Source organism: Trichoderma citrinoviride, assembly GCF_003025115.1.
Source record: "Trichoderma citrinoviride strain TUCIM 6016 unplaced genomic scaffold BBK36scaffold_10, whole genome shotgun sequence".
In the NCBI taxonomy this organism is placed as follows: domain Eukaryota; kingdom Fungi; phylum Ascomycota; class Sordariomycetes; order Hypocreales; family Hypocreaceae; genus Trichoderma; species Trichoderma citrinoviride.
Window position 1 is genome coordinate 1,047,968 of NW_020194718.1, and position 26,038 is coordinate 1,074,005.

The window sequence follows — 26,038 nt, forward strand, 5'->3', positions numbered from 1 at the left end:
TCTGGATTATACCCAATTGACAGTCGGAGCGAGGGTGGGAGGGCGGCTGGTTGGTCGACGCTGTAAGTGACGGCATGATGAATCTGGAAGCAAGGATATCGTGATCGATGGCAAAAGGCGCGATGCTGAACTGCACTATCAAGCACTTGCTCGACTAGCTCAGTTGATGCTGTCATCTGGGCGTCTCTTGCACGATGCCTGTAACATATCACATCAGAACGAAGCCCTCGCGGAGCGTCGAAGGGCGGCAGAGAGCGCACGAGCCCAGCTCACCGGCGCTTGGTAATTTCCTTGTGTTATTATCGTCATTCCCCAGCTGCCCTGGCGGGGACGGGGAGTCATGATGCACCCCAAGCGGACGGGTCTGGGATCAGCCGGACAGGCATCCGCTGTGTGCTGTGGCGCAAGCAGCGGATTGGTGAGGCCCGAGGGGAGCAGACGGCCCAAGCTTTGGTGATGTGCAGGCTGAAGCCGCGATGTGATTTGGTGGAAGTAAGATCACCCAGAGACAGCCGTGAGGGCGGTGTGGACAGAGGAGGCCATGGCAAAACAGGGCAAAAGCGGCAGAAAAGAAACAGGAAGTCGCTGTTGTTGAAGCTTCCTTCCGCGCACAATTGGCAGAATCTGCCCGGTAGAGGTAGAGGTACTGCCTGTTTCGGCGCACCTTCCACGGCCATCAAGGTCCAGAACTGGAAGGGGGAAAAAAGTTCCTCGAGGGGCCTCAGGTGTCCATTTCCATTGCCACTCCTCTTGTCTCTCTTCACCTTGACCTTCGCCTTCGTCTTCATCCCACTTCCGCCGTCTTCGACTCGTGAAGAGATACAAACAGTATCTCAAATCATCCTCGACACGAGGCAAACGTCCCAGCACCACCACTAACACCAGCATGCGCTGCCACCACAGCAGCCGCCACAGCAGCCACCACCAGCAGCGAGCAGCATCACCGGCATATCTCCATCGCCAGCTCTGCGGCCAATCACTGCGGCCGCCTCGCTGCACCACCTACCACTTTCATCCGCATCCGCCGCCGTGGGTTACCGGGGTAGTGGATCTGCCATGCCATCATGGAGGGCGCTGCATAATTCTGCACGCTTCGAGTCTCGAGTCGCACGAGCACGAAGTACCTCCCCTCACAGTCTGCGCTTTTTCCCGGGGCGTGTGCGTACGGCTGTGGGGTGGTACCTTTTTTCGACTCCCTCCGCTTTCGAACCCCTTCCCAATGGCATGGGACGGACAGAGCAGACAGGTCAGTGTCTCGGTTGGTGCAGAGTCGCCGGGCACTGCAGGCGTGCGCATTGAAGACGGACAGGCAATTGGTGGTGCCCATGGCGGCCGGCAAAGCGTTGACAGCGGCTGCAGAGCAGCATAGCTGCATCTCCCCAGTGCCGCTCCACGACAAACAACAGGGGTCCGGCCCATCGACAAAATCCCCTCTTCCCTGCTGAGCCTTCAGGCGCCAGAGACATGCACCATCATCTATGGGCAGACGCAATTGTCTCAGCCAAGCCTGGCTCTCGAGGCCATGATTTGACCTTGGACGGGGATCACCCGACTGGGCTGCGCGCTATATTGTTCGGTTCCCTTTTCGTCCGCAGTGACCAACCGTGGCATTCCTCCGCTTCCGCCTTTGTCTCTGTCTTTCCTGTCCCTCTCTTGTCCACTTTCCTCATCAGCCGGCCGTGTCTCTCGCCCACTAGTACCGAGCTACGCGGACCCAGTTCCTGGTTCGCCTCTCGAGATGTAATTCTATGTGTATCCGTGCGGGTAGGTGATAAGGTACTTGTTACGCTTCAATACCTATCCTTCCGAAATGCTTGCTTGGACAAATTTTTCAGTGACATGGTGAGCAGACATCGTCTTGATAACCTCAATCTCCCTCTGTTCATCCCTCTATCCCTCATAGCGCCATGTCTCTCCCTCTCCTGAGCTCGTCTGTTTAACAACTCACCGTTGTGGCGTCTTATCCTTCTTCCTGTCTCCTCGAAATGTGACGGTAACCCGACCGGCCCTCACGTCCCTCCTTTCTGCACCATATAGTTAATAACATCTGATTATCATATTTCTCCACTTTGCTATGAAGATGAGGGGAACAGGAAGAGGAGAAACGGGAGAGTTGACGAGGCGAGGAGTAGCCCTAGTAGGAGCTTTGTGGTCAGTACCGGTATGATAGCAGTCGGATACTGGCCAGGTGGATGTTGACTTTTCGGCCGCATCATGTCTGGACCCGGCTCGTCTATGCGGGAGCCTATCCAATTACATCCGCTTTGCGTACCTCCCATCCGCTTCATACTCACAAGAGGTACGTCAAGATCCTGGTATGCCGCTTCGTACCATATCACCTTCGGCCTCGTCTACCCCCCCAGGCCCTGCCCGTCCCTCCTCCGCCTCCACTCCCTCTTTTGTATCTCTCGATGTTGCAGTTCCTGCCCTTGACCCTAGCTGGTCTCAGCCTCCACGCGTATGAGCACGGGTGTCTTTGTATCGGACATCGGTATCTCGATGGGTCTTTTGCCCAAGACCAGTCACACACAATTCATCTGCGAGCGGCCGCGGTAGTCGCCGCTGTCAGAAGCCGACTGCGTATATGCTGAAAACCTTCCATCCGTCATGATCCGGTTGAAGCCAGGGCTACGATACATGGTTCATTATCCACCATGGACGGAACCCTTCCTAGACAGGGCTCCGCGAGACGTTCGCCGTTCAAAGAGGGGGGCAGACGAGGAGGAGGAGGGACTAATCTATCCTCTCGAGTATATATATCGCGGCCTACTCGGCCTCTCCGTCAGGTTGGACGACAGTAACACACACCGGCTTCATTGTCTTCTTCATTACACAGCTCTCGTCTCCCCAATTCATACTGCCTCATCCGCAGCTCCATCCATCCATCCATCCATCCATCCATCCATCCGGCTACCCATTCACCCATCTGTACGCAGATATTGGCCGATATCATGGCAACGTCAAGTCCTAGCTGGGACTACACTGCCATGCAGTATGGCCCAAAGATTCCATGTCCCTTTCCAACTGTCACAGCAGCATTCTACCATTATGCCAGATCATTCCCGGACAATGTGGCCCTCCATGATCTGTCTGGTGAAACCACCCGACTCATCACATACCGTCAGCTGGCCGCTCGGGCTCAGGCACTCGCCGCCCAGCTTCGTGGCCTTGGTGTCCTTCCTAACCAGAGAATCCCTCTTGTTGTGAAGAGGAGCGCCGAGATGGTGGTTGGCATATGGGCCATTCTGTCTTGTGGCGCTCAATATGTGCCCCTTGATGGAGGTGTCGTACCAGACTCAACCATCCGCCACGTCTTTGAGCAGTCGGGAGGCAGCATCGTTTGCTGTCTACCATCCACGGTTCATCGCATCCGCGACCTCTGCCCCGGCGCCACCCCTGTCATTATTGAACAGCAGCAGCTCGAGGGCCAGACACAGGATGAGAGGTGGACAGACCTGGCTAGTTCTGATGGTGGATGCTACATCATTTACACATCCGGTGAGTACATTACTGAGAGGTCTCACCAACAGCGATTGCTTCATGCACCCTCCCTTCTAGCACGCAGCTGAAATCTGACACTTCCAAATAGGGACAACTGGCAAGCCCAAAGGCGTCGACGTGACACACAAGAATGTCTCCAATCTTGTCTGTATGTCTCCCGGGAACTTGGGCATTCGACCGGGCAATCGGGTGGGACAGGTTCTTAACATCAGCTTCGACATGGGTATGTTTTGGAGATGACTTTTCCATCCCTTGACTGGATTCCGCTGTGGATAAAGGAGTTCACATTACTAATAATCGAGTGACAGCCGCCTGGGAGATCTTTGCGTGCCTGTGTAACGGTGGCACCCTTGTCATCCGGGGTTCTAAGTGGGAACCCGCCATCGAGCTGGTGAGTTGTCCAAGAGGAAGAGGGGAGCAAGAGTTCACGACGAGGGGGCTACAACACATCGTTACACCTGGTGGTAAACATGGGCTAATATTGAACGAAAATGACCGATTTAGGTCGATACACTGATCTGCACACCAACTATTCTGTCCAAGTACCCTCCCACCAAGTATCCCAAGATCAAAGTTGTTGCTACGGCTGGCGAGCCAACTTCACAAGAGTAAGTCAAAAGTCCTCATCGCCCCCCTTGTTGGTCCTCTTCCAGGTCTGTCTTCTAACCTACCCCTTCCTTAGCCTGGCTGATCTGTGGGCTAAGCATGCAACCTACTGGAATTGCTGTGGTCCTACGGAAACAACCATTGTCAACACTATGCAGAAACACGTTGTTGGAGACGGCCTGTCTATCGGCTCCCCTACTCCCAATAACAACGTCTATATCCTTGACGACAACCTGAACCCGGTACCGGCAGGTGAGCCTGGTACCATGTGGGCCGGCGGAAGCGGCGTGTCTCGCGGCTACGTTGGCCTCGAGGCCAAGACAAAGGAGTCTTACATTCCAGATCCCTTTGCTAACGATGGGTGAGTTCTGCTAAGGGAGTGAGAGCTTTCTCTCAGCTGTGACCCTGCCCCCTCAGATCCTTGGAAGGTGTAGGAACATGACTAACGCACTTATTGTGTCTTACAAAATAGAACCAAAATGTACTGCACCGGCGATTTGGGTCGATGGCGACCCGACGGCTCCATTGAGATTCTCGGCCGTGTCGATGACCAAGTCAAGGTCAAGGTGAGTACTCTATTTCTGCACAGGTCTACCTCTAAGGCTTGTTTTCCAAGTGTTCGTTTGACGAACGGGGTCTAATATGCTTGGTAACTAGGGTTTCCGCGTCGAGCTGGATGGTGTCTCCTCGTCGATGGCCTCAGCGCCTGGTGTCACCCGCGCCTGCGCACTCCTTATTGATGGAGAAATCCACGGCTTTGCCGTTCCTTCTAACCAGGATTCTGGAGCCATTCTGGAGCACACTCGCAGACTTCAGCCCTACTATGCTGTGCCGTCCAGCCTTCATCTCCTGGACGAGTTCCCTACGACCGCCAATGGCAAGATAGACAAGAAGGCACTCCGTCTGCTGGCTACCGTCCCTGCCTCTCCTGCAATCTCCGAGTCTTCGACCGTTTTCAGTTCCACGTTCCAATCGGCTGTTCTTCCGAGGAAGGATAGTGCCACTTCTGACTCGCTGGCCGGCCTTCGATCTGTTTCTTCATCATCGACTCTTACGGCCGCTTTCCATAAGGGAGAAGAAGACAAGACCAACGAGAAGATCGACTTATCAGCGGCGATTCCCGAGAAAAAGTGGCCCAAGCCCTGGAGAGGCCTTCTCAAACGTGTTCTTATTGTATACCGCGTCCTGATGAGCTTCGTGGGCCTTGTCAACATCGGAGTCCTCGTCGCTGTCCTTCTTCTCCACCCTGGCGTCGAGTGGCTCGCAACCATTACAGCAGCGAACCTTGTCACTGGTGTGCTCATTAGACAGGATGCTGTCATCAACGTCCTCTACACCCTTTTCTGCTCCGTTCCCAAATTCTTCCCCTTCTGGATCCGCCGCCGGTGTGCCAAGATTTACCATCTCGGTGGTGTTCATTCTGGTGCTGGTATCTGTGCCACCGCCTGGCTGCTGGCGTCTACTATCCAAGCTACAGTTGCCCGGTTTCAGCTCCACGGACGACCATCGGGAGCCTCTCTGGCCAACCTGGTGGTGTCGTGGCTGCTCTGTGCGCTCTGTTTCGGTATCCTCGCCTCGGCCTTACCTGTGTTTCGCAAAGCCAAGCACAACATGTTTGAGAAGATGCACCGCTTCATGGGATGGACCACACTTGCACTGTTCTGGGCCAAGACTGTTGTCTCTGTGTACGACTCTACCCCGGCTGGAGAGGACCTCGGGCTGGCGCTTGTCAAGACACCGTCCTTTTGGATGCTCGGCGTGGCTACATGCAGCGTTGCCTCCTCCTGGGTCTTTCTCCGCAAAGTCAAGGTCAACGCGGAGCCACTGTCTGACCACGCTATCCGCCTGCATTTTGACTACACCGTCCCTGTCAACGGCAGCTTCACTCGTGTCTCCCACCGCCCGCTCCTTGAGTGGCACTCGTTTGCGACAATCCCAGCGCCGCAGCCTGACGTCGAAAACGGCATCGCATCAGGATACTCTCTCGTGGTATCCAACGCTGGCGATTGGACCAAGGCGTGCATCCAGAACCCACCTACAAGCCTTTGGGTCCGTGGTCTTCCGGCCTGTGGTGTCATGCGCATCGCGACACTGTTCAATCGCGTGGTGGTGATTGCTACAGGATCTGGCATTGGCCCCATGCTGGGCCACATTGCAACACCGAGCTGTCCCACTCAGCTCATCTGGTCAACTCCCTCCCCTGAAAAGACATTCGGCAAGAGAATCATCAATACTATCAAGGAGTCAATCCCCGGTGCTGTCATTCACGACACTCGTACTCAGGGACGGCCTGACCTTGTGCGCATGGGCTACAACATGGCCAAGGACTTTGGCGCCGAGGCCGTCATCATCATTGCCAACGAGAAGATTACCAAAAAGGTGGTATATGGGCTGGAAACTCGTGGCATCCCTGCTTACGGGGCCATCTGGGACAGTTGAGAAAAGGCGCCTACTCTATGCGTGTCTCGTCTTTCGAAGAAATGTGGTGTCTTGCCATGTCTCTTCTCCCTTTTTCTCTGGTATTAATATTCTTACATTCACTGCACTATATTTTCCCCTTTTTTTCTTCCTCTATATATCTTCTGCTTCTCTTTCCTTGGCTGATCTTCTGCCGGTTTTTCGTCTCTGATTTATTTCTGTTATTTTTTTTTTCCCATTTGGAGTTTCCGAGTATTTGCGGGAGGTTGTGTCTTTTCGTCAAGGGGAACGGGAGGCACGCAATCTTTTACGGCTGACAAGGAGGCCTTTGTGCCTCACTTCTTGGCTAGCCTTGTGGGCTATTTCGTATGCTTTTTTACTGCGCAAAAAATAGTTGGTACATGTAGCTATGGAGTTGCTTTCCTGAATTTACTTGCGAGTTACACTTAACCGGACTTCATTGGTCCCTTGATTAGTGACATGGTGCATCGTGACATTGGGGCTAATGATTGATTTATTCGTGCAGCAGCCAAGATGCAAGATCGTGCAAGTCGCGGCCCCAGCCGCCCAGTATATCGATCACGGCATCGACACCGTGCCACAAAGTCTCTTTGCAGTCCGCCATTCGGAAGATTTGACAGGGAGCTGCCCCTTGTCGAGTTGAAGGCGCCCCACACGCTCCCCTGAAAAAAAGAGAATGGTGATCGGTTGAGGCCGATCGTCGGCCGTCGTCGGCCTATTGCCGTGGTACGGGAACCCGTATATTGATGATGAGGCTCGTCATTGCAGACTTGGCACTCAGTGAGAATTGGGTAGGCATTATTCCTTGAACTACGTGTGTTCGCCCTCAGGTTGGAGAATGATGAAGGATGATGGTGGGGATGAGACTTGGTGGTTCAGCCCTTCTATGTACCACTTACAGGGATGGCACCGCTTGCACGCTTCCGCTTGTTTGCCTTTCACCTTTATCCCAAACCTCGAGTATGATGATGCATATTGGGCGGGGGTGAAGCTGCAATTGTTTGAAGGAAAAAGGATACCTGAAGGGGGGAAAGCAAAAGGAACACGTGGGCGGATGGCCACGCATACCCGGGCGCGGATGTATGAACCATGCATGTGTGTATGACGGAGGGGAGGGTCTTTTGCTGGGGCCATATGTTTGAGGAGTTGCTTGTAGTAGTATGCTTTTGTTTGCAATGTCCACTTTGTCTGCCTTGTTTGTCTGTAGGGAGACGGATCGGGACGAGAGTGGCGGTTCTGGAGTGGACCTGGAGGCTTGAAGGGCACAAGGATATGAATCCGCAAGCACCTAGAGTAGTTAATCTGGATTTGCTGTTCCGTAGGGTTTTGTGTCGCTTGAACAAGGACATTTTTGAATCTTTGGTTCGTAGAATTTGTTGGTGTGCCAATCAACTGGATCGTGGACAAGGATTGTGAATAGGGCGTGGGTATGTTTGTTCCCGTAGCGCCGGGAGGATGCATGACTCGCGGGGGAGGGAGCAAATGGTCAAGGATTGAAGACCTAAGAAAAAATACTCAGCTCAGCTGAGCGTGATGATTCTCGTCTCATGTTGTCTTTGCGGGCAGATGTGGATTTGCGGAGAATTGGTTCTTGGCAAGTTTTATGGAGTGACGGGAGGATCTTGGCTAGTTTACGGGGAGTGTGTGTATGGTTGAGAGACGAAGTGTGATGGTCGGACTACATAGGGGTGGGCTTTTAGGGGCTGTAGATCTTGGGATAGTACCACTAGTGAACATTGTTTTGGACGGACGAGCGACTATTGAGCATATTGTTAATACTATTCCGAAGTCGACCGGTACCCCCGATACAATGGTGGATCGCGAGCGAAAACTACTCATCATCATACGTAGTTCGTTGATCACGGGCTGCCAGGTGATGTGCGTGTGTAAAGGGCGTCATGATCGTATCGTATCCATATCACCCCCCCTCCTGATGGACAAGGGATGCTTGACAAGGTACTGGGAATAGCCTCAAGGCCTGCTCACCTGACGGCTACGATCTCAGTTGTGGCTTGTAGGTTCTGTCACATTGGGAGCAAGTCAAGCGGCATCCGATCAACTCCAAGAGGAGGTCAAGAGTATCACTTTGTACATACGTAGACAATAGGCAAGTCAAGTGAGACATTCATGGCGCTGTCGATGAACCAAATGATCACTTGATGACTTACTGGGGAGCTTTGGAAGTGGGCAGTGTCCATCACACAGAGAGATGATGAATGAATATGACTGGTGCTTGGCTTGGTTGTTCAAGCCGTGAATCTGTGGTATTTTTCCTCAGTACTTGTATAGTACAGACACATGGCTACTTGTGCTTGGGATTGGGTTTCTGCTCAATGCCACTGAGCTCCTCTTCATCGTTGATACTCAGTTATCGATGCAGAGCTGCCAGTATAAACCAGAACGCGATACACAGATCTAATAAGATGGTTTGGCCCAGCGTCGGTACAGATATATGGCCGAGGGGTTGTTGAAATGACAAACCCAGCGCTGAGTCTAATGCAATCATGGCTCACGTGTGAAGACATTCATCATCGATAACCGATGCCACGGTGCCCTACAGGCTGAGAATAATTGCAGTTACCGTCTTTGAGAGGCTTGAAACCATGTCTTTCAAGAACGACGCCGTTATCCGAGGCCCAGGTCGAGTCGCATGATGTACACGGCGGTATCCATGACAACGGCAATGGAGTTTGATCTGCCTTCAGCCAATGTTGAAGCAGTGATAGTTGCATCGCATCACCAAAGATAGAAGAGAGATCTTACTGCCATAAGAGAAGAAGTAAGAGAAGAAGAAGATGATGATGATGATGGTGACGGCCAACAACGAAACAACCGACTCACCGTATATCTGAAGCACAATGGAGGGTCGATCCGGCACCGGCCGTTAACATAATCCCCGGCTCCGTACGCCGCTGCACGTGTTTGCCAAATCAGGCAAGATATCCGGCTCCGGACACTAAAATGAGGCCCGGATCTCCGGCAACTTTCCTCCTCGAAAGAAGCTCACAACCACAGGAACTTGTAACAGAAGACAACTGTGTAGGGTCTGATGGGAATTTACAAGATTTCTTTTTCTCTTTGCGTCCGGACACTTTCTCAATCTGAAGCACATCCCAAGTCCTCACTATTTATTATCCGACCCGTGTGCGCGCAACAGCAGCCATGGATGGCGATGCAGAAGTCCATGCAGCCAACATGACCACCACCGGAGACATGGATGCTTCCGGAGAGGGCCTCACGGCTCCGGAGGCCATCAAAAGCCGGGCCTGTGCCAACTGTGCCCGGCTCAAGATGAAGTGTCGATGGCCGGTTCCTGGGGCCGGCCAGGACGAGGGAGGCTGCATTAGGTGCGTCTTCTTTATCCATTGTATCGGCTATATGATGCTATCTTCGATGCTGACTTGGGATTGGACCTCCCCCCCCTTTAGATGTGCTCGCATGAAGATTTCGTGTCATGTGCCCGCACCTGTGCAGAGGAAGAAACGAGGCAAATCGACGTATGTCAGCCCGTCCTTTTCGTGAACCTGCGGATGTGAGCACTGCCGGTGTAAGTGCCTCTACTGACATAGGTGCATGTTCTTGGTTCAAACAGGCGCGTTGCCCAGCTGGAGAAGAAGATTGACGGCTTGGTGTCCATGCTTGCATCAGGACAGCATATACAAGCCTCCGGAACACCTCCGTTGACCCCGGAGAGCCACGATACAGGGATAGCAGCGTCAGGCCGAGGGGTATCGAAAGCACCAACCTCAAGGCCGCTGCAAGACGCCATTTCCGCCCTACCCCAACCCAACCGAGTCAGCGTCCGTGAAGAAGCCCCCCAAATCCCCCTTCCCATCCCATCCGAGCCGGCAACGACGTTTCAGTTGATCCCGGGCTTCAGCTTTAACCTCGAGGAAGTGGTCTCGTACTTTGCCATTTACCGGCGCGAGTTCATGCCCAACTACCCCTTCGTCATCGTGCCGGAAGACTTGGATCCTCGGTCGCTGTACGCTTCGTCGCGATGTCTCTTTTGGACAGTCATGGCGGCTGTTGCGCCGCAGTCGTCGGCTACGCAGCAAAGCGTCGAGAATTGGTTTCGCCAGTATATCGCGGACCGGATGGTTGTTAAGCAGGAAAGGAACTTGGGGATATTGCAGGCTCTACTGCTTCACTTGGCTTGGTGAGCCTTTCTCTCTTTCTATACCCATCATCATGTGCGAGGGTGTCGTTTACTAAAAAGGAGGGTGGGGGGGCAAATAGGGGGGATTTCCATTTCTATATGAATACAGAAGCGACAAACTTTCTTCATCTGGCTGTGGCCATGGCTCTCGATCTCAAGCTGGACAGATCCCCAGACGCCACTCATATGCATCCCAGATCTCTTGTGGGTGAGGCCTGGGCGACCATCAACAAGGGTGCCTCGAAGCAGAAGCCTCATACCGCCGACGAGAAGCGAGCCGTCCTGGGGCTCTATCATGCCACATCACTGTGAGAACAACCCGTCTTCACCCCCTCTCTCCTCAAGTACCCTGTTGAGGGATCGATAACCTGACGAAAAAAAACCCTTTTTGCAGCATCTCTGCTCTGTTCAAGCGAGGCAATCACTTTCCTTGGAACAACTACCTCTCTCACTGCTGCGAATCGCTGGCCGAGTCTCCCCTGGAATCAGACCTGTTCCTCGTCGCTCTGGTCAAGATGCAGCGTGTTGCCGATCGAGCCAACAGCATGCTTCCGGGCTTTGACGTCGTCGACACGACTCTGAGCGCACATCTGTCGCCAATGGACATGGTCATCAACAACGTCCGCCGAGAACTCCACGATCTGATGAGCATCCAGCCTGAATGCGTCAAAAGGAAGAGTAAGTCACAAATCAAAACCCCCCTTCTCCCCCTTTTCTCTCTCCAACATAAGCACTGCCTCATCACTAACACAAATGTCAACCAAAAGGCCTATTCAAGGCATACTACCAAGTCACACTCATGCGCTTCGCCGAGCCCGCAATCCCCATCCCATCATCAACCCCCTCCTCCTCCGAAGCACTCGCCACCCTCAACCCCCCCGACCCATTGCAACGCTTCGACACCCTCTGGAAATGCCTCCTCTCCGCCATCGACTTCTTCGACATCCTCCTCTCCTATCATCCCAACCAGCTCCCCGGCCTCCCCACATTCGTCACGGGCCTCCTTGCTTTTGCCATAGTTACCTCCTCGCGCCTGCTCGTCATGGAGCCGTCAATCGACTGGCAGCCCGCCATGGCCCGCAGAAAGCTCGACTTTGCAGACTTGACGAAGCGTCTTGGCGATCGCTTCGAGGACGCAGACACCTGGGCCAAGGAAGCCGGCCGCAGACGTCGCTTGCTGGACGCGGGCGGCGCGCAGTTTTGCAGGCTGAGCTTCAAGCTTCGCTGGATCCGGCAGTGGTATCTCTCGCGGGTTCCCCAGGAGCAGCAGCAGCAGCAGCCGGAAGCTCAGTTGCCTGGTGATATAGGTGGTGGTGGTCCTGGTGGTGCTGGTGGGGAGACGACGCTGCAGGATCCGGATGTGGTGTTTTGGCAGGAGTATGAGTTTGAGGATGCCCTGTGGCCGGGCTTTATGCCCATATAGCTGGGTAGATGTTGTCAACCTGGAGAACAGACAGAAATCATCATCGTCAACATCGTGCCGTGGTCGCAGTTTGTCGCCATACAGCTGTATTCTGCACAATACGTACATACAACCCTGAACCAAGTCCCCTATCGCCGATCAATTAGGTTCCATTACTCGCGATCGTGATAACGCAGCCAGTCATCACAAATCGGAAAATCGCATCTGATCGTCTAATCGGCATCTCCCACCATCTCCCAGCCACCCACAAGCCGAGGCAAATGCAGTTCCCTGACTCGTTGAAGCAGCAACAGGACAAGGGAGCTTGTCCATCCAATCCACCCTCATGCAGATAGTATAGATATTTCAAAGTAGAGATTTGCGGACCGTGATTTCCGCTTGACCAGGCACTCAGTGGGATTGACCGTGACATGCTTGTCCTTCAAGCTTGCGCAAAGTGTGCAGGGTTCCTCAGCTGTACAAGGATTCAATCCACAGTCTGCGGTGAGTGAAGATCATGTGAGCCAGGATCTTTCAGCTCCCCATCGTGAACACCAATTTGGAAAGTCAACTCATCGTCATTTTCTCTTGTAACTAATATTATACTACTCTATTGTATTGTAAAGATACTTTGTCGGTCCGTCATCAAGTAATTCCTCCATGTCATATCCGCAAGCCATCATAAGAATTGATCGCTACAGCGTCCCGTTTCAAGTAGACCATGTAGATACAACGTGTCGCCGTATCTGAATGTCCAAAGGCCTCCCTGCCTCCGTATACTCAATCCATAACAATAATACTTTTTTCACCTGGAAGGGTAGGGTATATGAAGCCTCGGATAGAATTTTGCCGTTTGTGTAGAGCCGTTTTTATAAGATATCGTATGTTTGTTCAGTTATGCCCAGCCTCAGCAGCGCTCGCCATGTCAAACGACCGCCGCTCCTTGATAAACTTGGGCCACGTGTTCGTCAACACCAGGTACTTGATGCTCATCTCCGCATCGTCAAAGACATGCTCGTCAAACTCGGCAGGAACATCGCCCTCGTAGCGGACGACGTCAAGGGTGCTCTCAGAGTCGTTGTGGGGGATGTCGGCAAAGGGCGTGCAAGGGTCCGGACTGCTGCGCTCTCTGCCGCAGATGACGCTCGCGGCGTGCTCAAAGATGGATTGCAGGGCCTTGAAGTCTGTCGAGGAGAGGTTGATCTGGAAATCAGCATAGGTCGCGCTGATGTAGTCAACGTAGATCTTGAGCGCGCCGTCGAAACACTCGCGAGGCAGCTCCTTTACCGCGCCATCCTCCTTCTCTGATTCTTTCGCAGCGGTGGGGAAGTAGGTAGCCTTCCATTCCTTGACCGCTGTGAGGAACGCAATATTCTCTCCAGAAAAGTCTCGAAGTGCGGAGAACTGCTGCAGTGGCTCGGGGTTCTTTGACAGAGTGTGCTCCAGGGCCTCCATGGTCAGAATGCTTCCGCCAGAGGTGCTTGTGTGTACAGACGACGTTCTTCCGACTCTTCCTCCCCATGACGACCTCGTAGAGTCTGAGTGAATGGACTTGTTGCCGCCGTTGAATCCCTTCTTCTGGGACTCCCAGCGCGCAATGGAGTTGAGCGTCTCCTGAGTGAGAGCTTTGTGCTTCCAGACCTCGACGATGGGTACGAAGACGGTGAAAATTTCGAGGAGCATGACGGAAACGGCGATCCTGCATTGGCCAAGTCAGATACAATTCCATGATACTTGTCAAGTAGCAGACACTCACCATTGCGGAGGGATAAAGTACGTGTTGATTGTCTCCATCCCGGGAACATACAAAGCAATCAGCCACATTGGGGCGGCGTGAAGACTACAGTAGGCGTTAGTGACAAGTCCAGCTATTTTGATAGGTACGACATACTTGGAGATGCAGCAGGCAATGGTTTGGAACCTCCATCCTTGTGTGTCTCGGAGTTTGCGCGCGCGGAAGAGGATATAGGGAGCAAAGATCCATGCCCAGAACATCTGCCAGAAGATGGAGGGAACCCTATACAATCATTAGCTCGTTACGACCATGTTGGAATCTTGGCGAGACTAACCACTCCCATCCGCGGCCTTGGGCCACTTTTTGTTCCATGAAGCTGCCATGGACTTCAGTGCCAGGGATGCCGAATGAGCTGTGAAATTTTCGAGACACGAGGAACACAATGACTGTCAGAGCGAGCTAGATCCGCTGTTAGCTCATCGATTCCTTCAAAGCATAAGACCATTAAGTCGAACTTACCTGGAGACCCATGCAGGTAAAGATCAGGATGAGAGAACGACGATTGTAATCCATCTTCCGCCATCGACCCAGTAAGCTTCCTTGTCCAGCGGGCGCAGACGGAGCATCGGATCTCTGGAGGAACTTTCTTTGGCCATCGGCAACATACAGGAACCTGCTGTTGGAGGCGTGAAAAAGGGCGATTCCAAAGGGAAACCAGACGCCCATGATCCAAAACTCGGCGACCTCGGGCATCAGCGCGCCATACCAGTAGGCCAGCTGGACAGCAAGCCAGTACGTGTGCATGAAAGTGATCGCGGCAAAGGACAGCGGCAAGCCTCGGATCCTAAGAATGGGCATCTCGCGCCGGACCCAGAGGAATGCCATCCCGGCAAAGAGTATAGCCGTCCATAATGCAGCAAAGACGAGGAAGAAGATACCCACAGCTCCGAGACGAAGCTCGGGCTTGGTATCTTTGTTGATACCAAACTCGGTACCCATTCTGGAGTTTTGTCTGTGGTAGCGGTTATAGAAAAGACATCAATAACAAGGCTATGAGACAAATAGAGGGGAAAAGTACAACAATATTGAAGAGACGGCAGGAGCGGGAAGGTAATAGATGCTATGAAGAAAGGGAATGAATAACTTTCCAACCAAGAAAGGGGCAAGAAGGGAAGCCAACAGATTAAGTAGTGGGAGATGACGAGGGTTGAAGATCAAAGAGCAACATGAAAATCTCGTGGCTAGTGGAGGAGTAAGTCAAATAACACCAAGGGGTTGCCGAGTACAAGTCTAGGGTTCCTGTCTCCCTGGGTTCGAGGAAAGCTTCCGACACGTGTGATATTAAATCTCATCGAACTAATCGCGGGTAGTAACCAACGCCATTTCACACGTTTATGTCGATCATGATGGGAACGGAGTATAGCGTCTGGGGCAGAACGGAAAGGGAGTCGAGGGTTGAGTCGGCCGACGTGAGAGCAAGGTGAGGAGAGGAAAAAAGGAAGCAAATTGAGCAACCGGGAAGAGTGGAAAAGCAAAGTGCGAGCACCGTCGACGTCCCCCCCATCCCTTCCGAGCAGAGGCGGTTCCCTTAGCAAGGGTCACGCATGGAGCCAACACATGCTCCGTAGCAGTTCCGAGGGGGTCTTGACGCACAGCTGCAGACTTGCTCCTTGCGTCAGTCTCTTCCTTTTACCGGCCCCTGCGCAGCGTATGTGTGTCTAGAACGCGGTGATGAGAGGAGACGCAACAATGATTGGTAGCGACTCAACGTTCCACTCGTCAGTCAAGCTCATACACGCGCTGTGGTCTTCGTTGATTCAGACCACACGAGTCGAGGCAGTTGCTGCTCACGACTTGGAGCGCCCAGGATATCGATCAGCCACCAGCTGTGAGACACAGCAAGGGTGCACATGTAAGTAGTACAGTAGTAGTATCCTGGACAGGCCTTGTTGCCATGGCCTCGTCGTCTAGTCGACATGCCCTCGCTTGTCTAGCAGTGCTGACATGGGAGGCGAACTAGCAAAGGTCTGAAGTCCAAGCCAGCTTATGTTGTTTCCACAGATGGCGGCATGCTTTTTCCAAGGCACAATTCTCCTCTGAGCAAGGCGGCAGTCTGACTTTCCGATCGTCCAGACAGGCTCGCCGGCTACTCCTAGCGTGCTCCACGAAGCCAAATCGAAGCCGGGGCGATGTCATTAGAGACCCATGAGTTGACGGGACCTGGAAGCCCGATCTGGTTAACCCATACGCAAAATCCTCCGTGCCTGGCCTGCAAGAGCTCGCAGCAATGGCAGCTAGCAAGGATATCCTCACCTTAGCGCAGGTGTGAAAGCCATGAGCCGCCGGGCAGATGCCATGGCCGCGGTGTGACAGGGCGGGCCGTGTGTCCGCCAAGCCAACCATCCAGCTCAAGTTGAACAGTGGGAGCCGGCCATGCGTATACGAGATGTGTCGTGACGCTATTTTTCATTTCTCTCTCGGCCAAGGAAGAGATAAGGTTGATCTCAATAGTAGTCGTATATAGTTGACCGGGAAGTGATGGGAAGTAATGAATGACATCGATCTCCCTCCGGAAGCACCCCTGTGGAGATTGTCTGACAGGGCCTCTTCAGCCTCGCTCGTCTAGCTTTCCACCGCGCCCGTACGCCGACGCTAGCATCGCCCGCCTGTCTGGAGCAAGTGTTTACAGGCACTGCTCCGAGTCAGATAGGCGATAGACGCATGCGTCTGAGGGTCTCCCGGGGCCTGGATATTTTCCTTCCGTGTCTTTCTCTTTATCGAGAGAGCGATTGCCCAGAGCAAGTCATCGACGGCTTTGCATGAGGTGAAATCCACGCCCGCGCATAGAGAAGGCGAATATTTGCAGCAACTTGACTCAATTGTGGCTTTCAACTGCAATCAGGGTAGCCGTACGCGATGTTCTTATTTTGCGTCACCTCCCTGCTTTCGATGTGCCACCGTATCGCCCTTGCAGCACCTTGTGATGCTGAACAAGGAGTCTCAGAGCCAATCGCTCCTCTTCCTGCCACTCCCTCAGATGAACGAACAGGCCCGGACGTCGTTTTTCATTACGGTTTGATTGACTGGCAATCTCTGATGCGTCCGATCGTGGTTGAGCTGGAGCATCGCCCCTAGCTTTGATGGCCTGTAGGCCAGCTTGGGTACCATTGCGGCCGATGCCGACGGCCGACTGCGCGGTGGAGGCGCTCTGTGGAGGTGTTCTCAGCTCCTTACAACCCAATGTCATGACCCATGCTCTCTCCGGCTACCATTCACTTCTGCAGCTAATCCCTGCCAAGCCGCGGTTGCCATGGACCGGGACGCAAGCCACTCCGCTGTTGTCGGGAGAAGCCTGGTTCTGTGTTTGTGGTTCTGGCGGGCAGTTTTCGGCGAGCAAACTAGAATCGCAAGAGGACTCCAACATGGCGGCGCCGTTGATGCTTCAAATTGCCTGATCATCACCCAACGTCACTCGCAAGATGCTCGACAAGGGTCAGGCATCCGTGGTCAGGTTCATTTGAGCGACCTTTCTTCAGCCAGCGTCTCTCTTACTCGGGTGACCTGAGATATGTTCCCCAGCGTTGCACCGCGAGAACAGCGGTGGTATCCTTCACTTGCAAACCCCCCTTCCATATTCACGACGGCGTTCGTGGTGTCAGGAAAGCAACCATGTCATGACAGGTCGCATTAGGCGCGTCGGAAAGAATCTCAGCCGTACAAGTACGCATGAGCAACACGCCGAAGGACAGCAGAAGAAGACGCTATGCGCGCGGGCCGTTGCTGTCCAAGTTCGTCAGTTGTCACGAATGCCATGGTGAGGGTCGCCAGATACATCATTTATCATTCGGCTCAAGGCTTGATATACGGTTGGGCCGTCTCAGATGCAGTTAGAAGAGAGCCTCTTGATTGGACATGGCGGCCCTTTAACGCCGGAACCGTTGAAGCAAGGGAGACTCTGCATTGTGATAAATGTTATGTCTCGTGTGATGAGCGACGCAGAGTATCAAACTAGCGCAACGCCTCACCGAAACTCGTTCATCACTGCATGGTCTTGGCCATTTCGGGCCTCTGGCAAAGCCTACTACTAAGTCCATGATCATCAGAGATATCCATGACCATGCAGTGTCGTCATGTGAATTGGAGTGAAACTTCTATCCAGACAATGCCAGGTTAGCCTTTTGAGCCTAGATGTCTGAGATGGATGTACAGAGAAATAGCAAGAGTTTTTCTGCCACTCGCTAAGGGGGGCGAGGCAGTTTGTTAGAAGAACCAGACGACATTGGCCACTTCACAATGCTTGTTTCATAGCTCAAAACAGGCCCAATGATGAGCTCTCCATCACAAGTGGTGTGCGTTGGGTGCGGAGTCATGAGTAGTATCCCAAATGCCAATGGAGCGTCTGATGTGTGTCGCCCATCCTGAGATGATGGCCTGCGTTAGGCATTTGTGTATGCAGCGACTCCAAGAGCCATCTTGTTGTTCTCGATGAGACATGAGACAAGGGGAACGTAGACAAGGTTCACCTCAACCGCTGAAGAGGTAGAAGTCACACAAAGTGTGGGATATTTTGGCAGTTTTGCTGGGGCTTCCAAGTGGGTAGTCCGGGAGGTGAGAATAAAACGTCAGGGTTGGTGATGGATAATTCAAATGCTTTGGACAACTCGACAATCTCGACGCTCGCGTGGCAGTGCTCGTGGCAAATCGATGTAGAAAGAGGGAAATGGGCGCGTGCGTTGGGTATGTACTGCTATCGCGATGAAATGGGTCAGCGGAATGGATCCGAACACGAAATAAAAAGAAGACGGACAACACCGATGCAATGCTATTGTGAGCTCCGAGAGCAAATGAACATGCTCTAGAAGTAGTGGCCACTCATTTATATCCGCAAAAAGCAACTCGAGGTCCATCACGGACCACAGGCTGGCCAACGTACCAACAGCAAGGCAGGTCCTTTCGGCGAGTTCCTTCGGGCCACAGGCCTCCGACAGCCCCTTTGTTTGTTCGCCCAGAGATGGCCCTTCAAGATATCGAGGCTTTGCACCGTATCAGCAAGAATAGTGCTTCGTATTCAGCTTGTACACTCCGGTTGCTTCGCAGAGAGGAAGGAAGACGTTGAAGCTGCGCCTATGCGTGGAAATGCCCAAATAAGCTCTGCTTCAGGCAAAAGCGCAAGACTTGGAAGCTCACGAGATCCAGGACGGAATGGGTGACATACCGAGTTCCTTGTTTCTTGACAAGATGTGTGAATGACGGAGGTTTGAAGTTGTAGTTCTTCTCGATAAAGTGCGGCAATGCTTTGTCATTCTCCTTCCTTATACATGTATAATAGACTGCCTCTCTCCTGCCTCCTTCGACATCATAACATGACTCATCACTTCGCAGCCGTCCTTTATCTTATCTTTCCTTCTTCCGTGATATTCCATCAAGTCATCTCCGGATATCATCACCAACAGCTCATCAAACACTCCAAGTCGACAACAAGAAGATGACTCCAGGGTAACCTGGTGTTGTCTTGGAGCTGGGTTGCAGATCGAGTCACCAGTCACATTCAGCGCTGATATGGAGGCTGCAGTTGGCGGTACGACGCCCTGCTGCTGCTTGCCCTCTTACATATGTGCCGACAAAAGGAACCCGATTCATTGATCGATGAGCATTTGATGCCGCAGAAGATTTAGTGACTGACCGACTCTGCAAGTGTCGACAGACCGTTACAAGTTGATGCCAATGCTGTCGCCGAATCGAGGCATCCGAGTAATAAGCGGGAAACGCGGCTGAGTTGTTGTCTCATTTCGTTCCCTGCATCACGTCCTCGCTGTCACCTACAGCCCGGAGCTTGGAGGACAGCTGCTTTCTTGGTAGCGTCTCCCTCAAGGAAATCGATCGATTCGGAGTCTGCCCTATGGCCTCCGGAATGGAGTCAACGGACTGCCCAAGCGACTCGGGATTGGTGTAATGGCACCGCGGCTGCAACTGCGTTGAAAAAGCCACTCGCTCGCGGTACAACCTCACATGCATGCGATATGCATATTGCATGCAGGGTTGCCAACGAAAGTCCAATGAGGCGACGCAAACACAGCGAACTCCTGCGACCCCGGCCTCAGCTCTGGAGGAACCAGCCCTCCTCTTCTCTCCCCCCTCTCGCCCTCTCTCACACATCGATTCGCATGTTAATGTGTTGAGGACGGCCATCCTCGGCGCTGCTTGTACTGTCCTGTTGGCCTCGCCAGTTGGCCGCATTGATTCGGCCCTGTGCTCTCATGGCCGATTCGTTCTCGCTCGGGCCGCTGTCACATATCCCCGCTACTGTCACAATTCCAAGTCGCGTGATCGTCGTTATCCAGAACACTCTCTCCTGGGTTACAGGAGCCATTTGGCGCGCATTGGGAATTCTAAGGCACCAGAAAAGCCATGGGAAGCTCTGCGGGGAGTCCTGCAGGGAGCAAAAGATCCAGCCGGAGCGACTCCATGGCTGGGGCTGCTCCTCGATCGAGCCCCGTTGGCAAGTTGAGCCCTCCAGGCATTACAGGTAAGTGATAGTGTAACCCGCCCTCTCATGCTCTCATTGTCAACGAGCGAGTTCGCCGAACCGTCGTGATGTACCTTTTCTCATATACCAGAAGACGCCCAGCTGTGAAACACATCTTTCTTAAAAGAGACTTATTGTATCCATACAGTGGCATAAGTGGTTGACACTCTTGCTATTTAGATGAGGCGCCTGCACAAGAACACCTGGGGCTGTTGCATGGCGACGCCGTCATCGAACCCGGCGGCAGTGACGAAGAGGGCGAATTTTCACCCAGTGAATACGATTCCGCGTCCATAAGCGACCAATCTGACTCTACATCGTTGGGGTCGAGCATCTATGACCACAGTTATGTCAATGGCAGACGCTATCATCGCTATCGGCACGGCAGATATCCGATTCCCAATGATGAGGCGGAACAAAACCGCGAAGACATGCTGCATACCATGATGCTGGAGGCAACCGACGGCAAGCTATTCTACGCCCCGATTGGAGACCATCCGCAGAAGATCTTGGATCTGGGCACTGGCACCGGATTATGGGCCATTGAGAGTGAGTCAACATCATGTTGTCTGAAATGTGAACAGGTAATAACATGGGGTGGTAGTGGGCGACAGATATCCGAGTGCTGAAGTCCTAGGGCTTGACTTGAGTCCCATCCAGCCGTCCTGGGTGCCTCCCAATGTCAAGTTTCTCATTGACGATGTGGAGGCTGAGTGGCTCAACGGCGATAACTGGGACTTTGTCCACTTGCGCAACATGATACCGGTGATGAAAGATCCCGTTGCGCTGCTCAAGCAAGCATACGAGTAAGCCGCGATATTGCACAAAGCTCGTCGGAGGTGGATGATTGGGACAACAACTGACTCTGGTATAATCTTAGCAATATCAAGCCCGGTGGCTGGGTCGAGATACAGGACGTGGACGGAGACGTCCACACTGACGATGATACGGTCCCGGACGACTGGCCTCTAAAGCGCTTCACTGAGGTCATGCTTGAGGCTTTTGCCAAGTTTGGCACCAATGCCCATGCTGCTGTGTTCGGAGGGCAGTACTTGGCAGAGGCAGGTTTTGTCAACATTCAGCACAACTATATCAAGCTCCCTTATGGCACATGGCCGAAAGACAAGTGAGCTGAGTCTCCCCTCCTTCCCTGGACACCAGTTGTTGACTTTGGCCTCGAAGAATCATGCGACTGGTCGGCATGTATTACCGCACTGCCTGTGAAGAGTTCTTCCCTGCTATGGGGGCCATCCACTTCCCCATGCTCGGATGGGAGAAGACGGAGATGGAAATCTTCTTCATGCAGTGTCGCCAAGCCATGCGCGATCCCACCGTCCACGCGTACGGCAAGATGCACTTTTGGAGTGGGCAGAAGCCGTATGATGCGGATTGACTCGGCGTTTCGCTGGAAAGACGACTCGGGGCGTTAATGGAGGCGTGTGGCCAAATTCTTTTTGCTTTTCCTCGTCTTCTTCTTCTTGTCAGAGACTAAATGCTCCGGAGTTTGCGGTTGTTTGATGCGTACAGATTGGCTTCAAAGCATTGTGAGATTGGCTTCAAAGTGTTGTGGAATTATGGAATTACAACTAGAATTCTTTTCATCCTTGACTATATGCTCCTGTATAGACATGACTTGTACATGCAATCGAATGCAAAATCAAACTTCCTCTTCTTTCTTGACACCATGATTATCTTCCCTTCCCCATATGACATCTTCACCGCCGCCCCTTCTTACTCTTCTTCTCCCGCGACCCATCCTCCTCCTCCTCTCCCCCAACCGCCATCTTCCTCTTCTTCCTCCCCTCCTCCAACAACTTCTTCATCCCCTCCGTAGCCTTGAACTTGGGATTCGAAGGGTCAATCGCAAACTCGTGGCTGTCAAACACGGCCTTGAACCGCTCGTCCTTGACGTCAATCTCAAAGTCCTCCTGCAGGCCCGCCACATCCCCCTTGTTCTTCTTCTTCTTCTGGTACTTCGCCTTCTTGCCCTTTTGCTTCTCGGCGCGCAGAATCTCGTTCATGTCAAAGTGGTCGAGGTGCTCCGCCCGGTTGTCGTCCTTGTCCTCGGCCATGACCTTGGCCAGGTGGGCCTTTTCCTGGGCGTCGAGCGCGGCTGCGGCTTCGCGGGCTTCGCGCTTCTTGCGGCGCTCCTCTTTGCGGATGGAGGATTTCGTTGCGGGGGCGGGGTCTGCGGTTGTGAAGAAGGGGTCGTTGAAGCCGAGATCCTCGCCATCGTCGTCGTGGTCATCACCGCCGTGAACAACCTGGATGTCATCATCATCGCTTTCAGCGCCCTTGTCGCCGTTGAGGGCCGCCTCGCGTCTGGCTTTGGCGGCTTGGCGCTTCTTTTCTTTCCGCTCGCGCTCTTTGCGGGCGTACTTTTCGATGGTCGTCTCTTCCCTCTCTTCCTCCTTGGCCTTTCCGCCTGACAGGGCTGGAGTGAAGGTCACCTCCATTTCGCCCACGGGGGCATCCTTGGTTTTCTTGGCGGGCTCTGGTTCGGCCGCGAGACCGAGGGCCTCGCGCATCTTTCTCCGAGCCAGTTCCTTCTTGCTCAGTTTGGGTTCGCCATCGGCGGCAGCAGCAGCTGCGTCGCCGGTCGCCGCCTCGGCATCGTCGTCCTCGTCCTCGTCGCTGTCGCTGTCACCGGCGAGGTAGGCTTTCAGGTCCTGCTCGTCGATCTCTGCTCTGCTCCCCTTGAAGGCCCGCTTGATGGACTCTTTCCGGTTGATCTCTTCGGGGTGCATGTCCCAGGTGAGCTTCACCTTTGAGCTTTGCAGCGCATTGGTGACGAACTCGATGGGCTTGTATGACTCGGGGACCTTGTCGCACTGGTCTCTGGGCTCGTCGTCAAAGGTGACGTCGTCCGGAACGAAGCGCAGATCGATAAAGTTGGATGAGGCCTGGTACTCGGTTCCGTCTGTCGCTTCGTAGATGGCCTGTGCAGTGCTCTTACTTGAGCACGTCATTACGGCATAGTAGTACCGTAACCTGTCGAGCTGGTAGGCCCTCAGGGCGTCGCTGTCGAAATCTTGATCGTCGCCCTCCTGGATCAGCTTCTTCTTGATGGCGGCCTCTTCGGCCTCGCTGTCGGATGCGCTCTCGTCGTCGGATTCCTCGTCTTTCTTGCCCTTCTTGAACAGCTGCCTGGGCGGCCCTTCCAGCTCTTCTTGCTGCATGCGCTCCTTTCCGAACTCGCTTGGGTATATGGCAACGTTGAGAACCTTTCCGCCGTCGTTGGCGGGGATGAAGCTGGAGAAGAGAGCCATCAGGTCTGTCGACTTGACGTGGTCCCAGTCCAGGTTGACGACGGCTATCCGAGTCGTGACTTCTCCGGTCTTGATCTCCTCCTGCTCTAACCGCTGCATGTCGCCACCGGTAGCCAGGTCCAGCACTTCGTCGTCAGAGTCTTCGTCCGAGGAGTCTTCGTCTTCGGAAGAGGAGAAGCCTCCCTCTCGGGCGGGGTCATACTTTCGAGACCTCGAAGCAGCGAGAAGCTCTCTCTCCACGACCTCGTCATCCTCGACCTCAATGTCCTCTTCTTCGTCTTCTTCGCTCTCGTCTTCATCATCGCTTTGTTCCTCTTCATCAGCCTTCTTGCCCTTGACTGGCTTGTCGGCCTCATCGTCGGAGTCGGCCTCTTTGTCTTCCTCGTCCTCGTCGAGCTGGTACAGCCTTTGCAGAGCCTTCTTCTTAGAGTCCGACTTGATCTTGCGTCCATACTTGTCCACCTTGGCCGTGGCCGTGAACTCGTCGTCCTTGAGAATGCGCGCGAATCGCTTGTCGACGGTCGTCTTGGTGTGCTTCCTCGACGGCAGCCGGAATCGAGGATCGGTCTGGAAGCTGGCGAATCGCTCGTCGGAGATTGGCGCTGGAGCTGCACCGCCAGTCTTCTTTCCTCCCTTTCGCTTGTCCATTGTGAAGGTCTGGATGAGTATGCTGCTTCGGGTATAAAAGATCTGGTGCGCAGTTCCGCTTCAATGCCAGCGATTGAACTGATGATGGTCGCAACTTTTTCTTTGGGAACTGGGACGGAAACTTTTTGGCAGGGATGTTGTTATCGGGTTATCGCTGGCCAATGGGAGCGCGCAATGGACCATTACTTTTGGTGCCAAATTGTGGGTCGGCGAACCCAAGCAACCAGGCAAACGAACTCCGTATTATAGAGCTGCTCGGCTTGTGACGGAGGGATTGAAGACTCGCTGCTTTCTACAAGCCATGGGGAGATGGAGATGCATGTGATCGTGATCCACTAACCAATTCTTACTTGATAATGGAAACAAGTTCATTTCAGTTCAAGATACTGTAGCCAATCATTAGAATCCAGTCTCCGTGATTGACTTGATAGGCTGCAAAGTCCACATTGCAGGAGAAGAAACCTGGGCGTCTTTGAGCGACACTCCCCCTCCAGAGGCATCCGCCAACAGCACCAGTGGCCCAGAATACGAGTTCGACAGCTTCCAAGTCCCATAGCCCTGCTCTTCAACCCTCCACTGCTGTCCCGAGTAGTTACCAGCAGTGGCCACATGCGGCTTGGTCTTGTCATTGCCGTACACGTCCAAGCACTTGTTCGCTCCAAGCCACATGTTACAAAGATTGTACGCTCCGGGGTCGGTTCTGGATGGGCGAAGCTGCCAGTGTTGGCCGCTGAAATTGCCTTCTGCGGCCATTTGCACTTGACCGTCCTGTTGCTGGTTACCGTCGTTCACGACGTCAATGGCCATGCCGGGCTTCGCCGGATTCTTGATTCGGTACCACAATCTTCTGTCCAAGCCATCATGTGCCGGGTTTGGCGGCGCGGTTGGCTGTACCCCTGGCGGTATTTGAATGGAAGTCGGCTCCCCCTTTGGTGGAAGGGGCTTGGTGATCCGAATACCAATATATGGCTGGTAGTTGTCTGCCAGCGGCACAGAGCCAAGTGGCGTCTTGAGCTTGCGGTGGTACGTGACGATGCCAGCCTTGACTCCAAGTCCGTTGATGTCTCGCTCTCCAGAAGTCTTGTTCTGCAGTAGACCCTTGAGATACTGCGTTGCTTCTTTGACGACATCATCGGAGACGGTGGCCAGGCTTTGGTTGAACTTTTTGACTTGGGCATCGACCTGGCTAGAGACCCAACCAGCGACAGTGCCAGTGGGAACGGAGATGACTAGCTCAATTACGTCGATTTCATTAATGAGATCGCCGTAGACGATGGTCCAGCCGCCAGCTGCGGTGATTGCCCGAACCTCGTTGCGATTGGTGACTTCAGACATTCTCAAGCGGTAAATTAAGTGTTTGCGTTGTGGCTCTCAGGGCTGTGATTTTGACATACTCCAACTGATGATGAAAAGGAAGGAGACTACTCCCTTCTTCTAGAAGGGCACCTCTTCCATCACCTGAGAAATGTTCAGCTCGCTGTCCCATTATATGGCCATCCTTTGATCTGACGGGGCTGTTTTTGGAAACGCAACTTACATGGTAGCCATCAGCTATGACGAAGAACCGAGCCACACTTTCCGAAATATTTCACCGAAATAGCGAGATGGAAGCTGAAATAACCTTATTTGTAGAGGTAGTAAAAGCTGGGGAAAGGCGGCTTGCGGCAGGAAAGGAAAATCAAGCCTATCGACAGAGAGATTGAGTACGAATGGCAATGGCATTCTAGCGTAAGGAAGTGGCTGCTCGAGAGCA

The 26,038-nt window shown here is 53.4% G+C and overlaps 6 protein-coding genes across 6 annotated transcripts; 3 read left to right on the forward strand and 3 right to left on the reverse strand.

The window, feature by feature from the left end:
- Positions 1-2,987: 2,987 nt before the first annotated feature.
- Positions 2,988-6,546, forward strand: BBK36DRAFT_1122695 (non-ribosomal peptide synthetase; the record flags this gene model as incomplete). Its single annotated transcript, XM_024890972.1, has 8 exons — positions 2,988-3,498; positions 3,590-3,724; positions 3,810-3,892; positions 4,006-4,109; positions 4,184-4,468; positions 4,580-4,673; positions 4,765-5,104; positions 5,189-6,546. The coding sequence occupies 8 exons, from the start codon at positions 2,988-2,990 to the stop codon at positions 6,544-6,546; spliced, it is 2,910 nt and encodes a 969-aa protein (XP_024748109.1).
- Positions 6,547-9,741: 3,195 nt separating this feature from the next.
- Positions 9,742-12,128, forward strand: BBK36DRAFT_1170469 (hypothetical protein; the record flags this gene model as incomplete). The annotated part of the gene is made up of 6 exons (XM_024895450.1): positions 9,742-9,893; positions 9,975-10,043; positions 10,139-10,705; positions 10,786-11,013; positions 11,100-11,383; positions 11,473-12,128. The coding sequence occupies 6 exons, from the start codon at positions 9,742-9,744 to the stop codon at positions 12,126-12,128; spliced, it is 1,956 nt and encodes a 651-aa protein (XP_024748110.1).
- An 870-nt stretch (positions 12,129-12,998) lies between these two features.
- On the reverse strand, positions 12,999-14,841 carry BBK36DRAFT_6214 (GPCR, GprK-like protein; the record flags this gene model as incomplete). Its single annotated transcript, XM_024898378.1, has 5 exons — positions 12,999-13,806; positions 13,864-13,947; positions 13,999-14,124; positions 14,177-14,301; positions 14,362-14,841. The coding sequence occupies 5 exons, from the start codon at positions 14,839-14,841 to the stop codon at positions 12,999-13,001; spliced, it is 1,623 nt and encodes a 540-aa protein (XP_024748111.1).
- A 5,409-nt stretch (positions 14,842-20,250) lies between these two features.
- BBK36DRAFT_1123687 (S-adenosyl-L-methionine-dependent methyltransferase) lies at positions 20,251-21,761 on the forward strand (the record flags this gene model as incomplete). The annotated part of the gene is made up of 5 exons (XM_024891089.1): positions 20,251-20,368; positions 20,549-20,917; positions 20,973-21,174; positions 21,249-21,494; positions 21,551-21,761. The coding sequence occupies 5 exons, from the start codon at positions 20,251-20,253 to the stop codon at positions 21,759-21,761; spliced, it is 1,146 nt and encodes a 381-aa protein (XP_024748112.1).
- Positions 21,762-22,095: 334 nt separating this feature from the next.
- Positions 22,096-24,264, reverse strand: BBK36DRAFT_34302 (hypothetical protein; the record flags this gene model as incomplete). Its single annotated transcript, XM_024898031.1, has 2 exons — positions 22,096-23,941; positions 24,041-24,264. Coding segments are annotated over 2 exons (2,070 nt in total), but the record flags the coding sequence as incomplete, so codon positions are not given.
- A 420-nt stretch (positions 24,265-24,684) lies between these two features.
- Positions 24,685-25,620, reverse strand: BBK36DRAFT_1160960 (carbohydrate-binding module family 13 protein; the record flags this gene model as incomplete). The annotated part of the gene is made up of 1 exon (XM_024894334.1): positions 24,685-25,620. One exon carries the CDS (start codon positions 25,618-25,620, stop codon positions 24,685-24,687), a length of 936 nt encoding a protein of 311 aa, XP_024748114.1.
- Between the last annotated feature and the right edge of the window lie 418 nt (positions 25,621-26,038).